A 4,622-nucleotide genomic window follows, 5' to 3' on the forward strand; every position below is an offset into this window, starting at 1 on the left:
TCTCTCTCTCTCTCTCTCTCTCTCTCTCTCTCTCTCTCTCTCTCTCTCTCTCTTCTCGCTCCATTCTCTATCTTTTTGCTAGATGTGATTGTAATTACATAAATTTTTTTACCAATGGAAATAAAGATCCTTGGCTACTCGAAAGGACATTAAAACCTTGATAGGTTCGTTGAATTTATGTTGTAAGTTATTTTTAGTAGTTTTTATACACACACACACAGACACACACACATAGAGTTTGCGATAGGTTAAAGACCCACTCTGACAGGTCTCTCTCTCTCTCCCTCTCTCTCTCTCTCTCGCTCTTACAACACACACACACACACACAAAGAGACTCTCTCTCTCTCTCTCTCTCTCTCTCTCTCTCTCTCTCTCCTAACTCCTCTCTACACCTGAGCCTAAGTCGGCTGCTCCTACCTCATAGTCTGAGCCTAAGTCCCGGTGTGTAGCTTCTCTAGCATTGATGTGGCAGTTCTGGTGTAGTAGTGCAAAGGTTCGAGGTGGACATCTCGAGCTGTAACACGTGTCATCGATGGCCAATGGCACGATGGCGGGTGGGTAAACGGCACCATTTTGCCACAACTATTAGTCACGTCTGGCCTCTGCAAGTCTCACTCTTCTTTGCAATCCATGCATGCCACATGGCATTGCATGTGCGCCTCATTGCACGCCTCATTCTGCACTCCCTGCATAACTCTGTCGATGGCTACCCTATGTCCCAATGTAGCCCCGTGCAGTCTGGGGCACCTGTTTGTGCCAGGTAAGCACGTGAGCAGCCGCCTCCTACTCGCCATTTGGCATCACTGTTGGGCAACATAACTCCACAGCTTTGCCACTTGTGTCTGGTCTCTCCCACTTGCATCTGCTATAATTGTGGGATCGTCTGGCTTTGTCCCACCTGCAGTCACGTATCGCTAGCTGCCACATGCAAATGTCTGCTCTGGTCCCCCACCAAATCTCTCCTGCCTACTCTTACATTGCCATGTGGCTGGCCCACAAATTACAACTCGTTGTCACCACTTCAGCAACCCCATAGCGTGAGGACATGTCGCGATGCGATTGGAGATGATGCCCGCTCATTTACTCCCCATCGACTATTCATCGCATAGTGCCGTGCCATGTGGCACCTTCATGGTTCTGGCCTCGTCCCCGAACCTCCCTCCTCCTCCCTTGAAGCTCTAGAAATCCTCCCCAAACCTCCCTTCTTGGGTCTCGGATTAATAGCCATAAGGAATATAAGAGATGTAATGATCATGACATGGCATTGGAGAATCCCAACAAGTTGTCTTATTCAGCTCTAGAAACTAAATGGATCAGACGTACGATTTGTATAGATTCCTTCATCCTTTCCTACTAGCTCTTGTTGCCTTGTTAATAAGCATATAGACTGCTATCTAAGCTTTACTTTGGGACATTATAAAATTTAAAGATGACTATGAGTGTAGCTTAAATAGTAAAGTGATGCTTGACATTACGTCCTTTGTTTAGCCTTAATGTTGCATTCGTCTATCAAAGAGATGAAAATAACGTCGTGATTAGTTTCAATGTTCCATCCTTCGCTCGAAAGAGTAAATGAGGCTAAATGTGAATGTGAACAAACGTGACACATTTCTATTGCTAAGAAGGAATGAAGTGGAAGTAGATAGGCTTGAGTTGGCTCATTCCCGGCTTTTACCTTGGAGGTTGGAGCACTTCATAGCAAGCTCTTCAACTCATGAGGGGACAGATACATTATGCAGCTCTATGCAAGAGCTAAAGTCCCTTCGGTATAATGTAATGATCGTGACATGACATTGGACAATCCCAAGAAGTTGAGCCTTATTCAGCTCTAGAAACTCAATGGATTAGATGCACGGTTTGTATAGATTCCTTCATCCTTTCCCGCTAGCTCTTATTGCCTTGTTAATAAGCATATAGACTGCTATCTGAGCTTTACTTTGGGACATTATAGAATTTAAAGATGACTACGACTATAGCTTAAATAGTAAAGTGATGCTTGACATTACTTCCTTTGTTTAGCCTTAATGTTACATTCGTCTATCAAAGAGATGAAAATAACATCGTGATTAGTTTCAATGTTCCATCCTTCGCTCGAAAAAGAGTAAATGAGTGTGAATGTGAACAAACGTGACACGTTTCTGTTTCTAAGAAGGAATGAAGTGGAAGTAGGCTTGAGTTGGATTTTTAATGTGAGAATGTTTCTACAGGTTATTGCATGTGGGTTACTTGGTATACCTCCATCAAACGGTGTTATCCCTCAGTCTCCAATGCACACAAAAAGCTTGGCAACCTTAAAACACCAGGTCATCTCTACCTTCCAAGGCGTCCTTACAATTTTAGCAATGACGGTCTTTTGATCTGCGACCCGTGATCTGCCATTTCACATCTATTATTATTATAACTGACGGTGCGTTATGCAGCTTGTACGTAAGAAATTGGTAAAGACAGCCAGAAAAAGTATTGAGCATAACTCGACACTGGCTGAACTGTATGGCAACATGCAAGAAGCTTTTAAGCAGACCGGAACCCCGTTAGTCTTGCGGACTCCATCTTTTAGGGTGCGTCTTTCGAAAGAAATGTCTTCTATGTGAGTGTCGCAATGTGTTGACAGGGCTAGCTTTGGCAAACAGAAGTGACTTTGTGTTGTCCAGGCATTGAAGGAGTTCAAAAGTAGTACATTACAATTGGCTGCAAGCAGCGGTTCTCTTCACACACCTGTTGACACGACTGTTTTTGACCCTGACAAAGACGTGGACGATCTACTCCCGGTGGAAGTGAAAGAGCAGCGTCTGAGCAACCTATTGCAGTCGTTAATGGTAGGAGGCTGCGTTGGTGCAATGCCTATCTTGAAAAAGATTCCCACATCTGTATTGTGGGGTTACTTCGCTTACATGGCTATAGACAGCCTACCCGGAAATCAGTTCTGGGAAAGAATTCTTCTCCTCTTTACTCCCCCAAGCCGTCGATACAAGTATGGTTCTTCGTTGAATTCAAGCTGTGCCTTGTTGATTATTCTTTCCTTGTCTTCGGATCACTGCATTAACAACTCTGGTTCGTTCTTCAGAGTGCTGGAGCAGTCGCATGCTTCATTCGTAGAGGCGGTACCTTTCAAAATTATTAGCATTTTCACCATCTTCCAGGTGATTTACCTGGTGGCCTGCTTTGGCATTACGTGGATCCCGCTGGCAGGAGTACTGTTCCCGCTCTTAATCATGCTGTTGGTTCCTGTGAGGAGGTACGCTCTGCCCAGATTCTTCAAAGGTCCACATCTGCAAGAACTGGATCGCGCGGAGTACGAAGAATCTGCTGCGATGACGCACGACATGGCGATAATGGTATGAAAGTGGTTTCAAATTTCGCAATGGGCTTGCGGTGATCGTAACAACAAATGGGAAGATTTGTGCATTTTAACTCTGAACGTGAATCGATTCTTGCATGTTGAAGGAAGACCCATTGAATAATTAATGAAGACCCACGCTTGGTAAACAGGAGGCGGACATGAGCGGATTGGGAAGGGCGATGGGGATGGATGATGACTACGATGAAGGCGAGGTATTCGACGAGATGATAACTAGTGGGCGGGGTGAAATCAGGCACCGCTATAGCTTCTCTTCTATGCCAGCATCTCTCCAGGACCAGCAACTACAGCAACTTCAACTTCACCTTGATGATGATCGAGCTGCCCCTCTTTCGCCACCTTCACCATAAACCAAAGTCCCGGATTTTACATTTTGACTTTGATGATAAAACTGTGGGCATCCTATTTATCTTTTTGGGAAAAAAAAAACAAACTTTCCATATGAAGTTAATCTTTTTGGCCTAAAGGAAGGTCTTAGTAACTAGATTTGCCACACGTAGCCTTTCCCTCGTGGAGCACGTAACTACTAACTCGAAATTGAACGTGAATCCTAGGATTTTATCAAATTAGATTAAAGGAAAAAAAAGTGAATGAGTAAACTGTGGACATGAGACCTGATACATGATCCATTAGGACCCGATCCTCCCTGCAAATGTCAGGGGTGGTGTTTTAATATTGGCTTTGCGATGGCAATATTGTTTGTCAGATTTGCGTCAAGTTCCTATTTCCTTGTTGCTTTTCTACACCTCATTTCATGATCTGAAGCTCTGACCTGCGATCGAAAAGCTTATCCTATTCATCTTTGGAAGCTCTTCAATCTCATGTGTCTTTCAAGGCAGAAGTTTTCTTTGTGCAGTGTTGCCATCATGCTCCGGTTTTCAAGACAACTTTCTTAAAACTAAAAACGCATCTATTTTGAACCAAATTCAATATCTGTATTGTTCATCATTCAATGTAAGCACACATCTTTCGGGTCTTCATGCATTGACTTCTAGCTTCCTCTACAACTCTGAAAAACTTATGGTCTTGGTCTCGCTAAATAAAAGTTGTAGCTCTATTAGAAGCGCAGAGACAAGTTGGAAAAACCTAAGTTTCAACGATTATAGTACGCCATATGTGTCAACATCACATGTTGAACTGGATGTAGGGAGCTCTTTCCCCCACAGTCGGCTTAGGGTTACTTTCAAGGAGGTTGTAATCTAAACGCATAGATGTTCCTCTTGCAAAATGGATTAGAACACCAAATGATTCTGGGTGAGCTTT

At 43.7% G+C, this 4,622-nt stretch overlaps 1 protein-coding gene across 1 annotated transcript in view; it reads left to right on the forward strand.

Moving 5' to 3' along the window:
- The window catches only part of LOC147896456 (putative boron transporter 2), a 9,839-nt gene extending 5,940 nt beyond the window's left edge, over nucleotides 1–3,899 (forward strand). The window contains exons 8-12 of the mRNA XM_087381599.1: nucleotides 2,209–2,304; nucleotides 2,422–2,559; nucleotides 2,653–2,972; nucleotides 3,066–3,336; nucleotides 3,491–3,899. Of these exons, the coding sequence (XP_087237725.1) occupies nucleotides 2,209–2,304; nucleotides 2,422–2,559; nucleotides 2,653–2,972; nucleotides 3,066–3,336; nucleotides 3,491–3,709 (1,044 nt within the window). The 3' untranslated portion in view covers nucleotides 3,710–3,899. The remainder of the gene's footprint in view (nucleotides 1–2,208; nucleotides 2,305–2,421; nucleotides 2,560–2,652; nucleotides 2,973–3,065; nucleotides 3,337–3,490) is intronic.
- The last annotated feature ends 723 nt before the right edge of the window (nucleotides 3,900–4,622 follow it).

The sequence above is a fragment of the Dipteris shenzhenensis genome, chromosome 11, assembly GCF_047967505.1.
Source record: "Dipteris shenzhenensis isolate YYH24624 ecotype China chromosome 11, Dip_SZ_1.0, whole genome shotgun sequence".
Lineage (NCBI taxonomy): Eukaryota > Viridiplantae > Streptophyta > Polypodiopsida > Gleicheniales > Dipteridaceae > Dipteris > Dipteris shenzhenensis.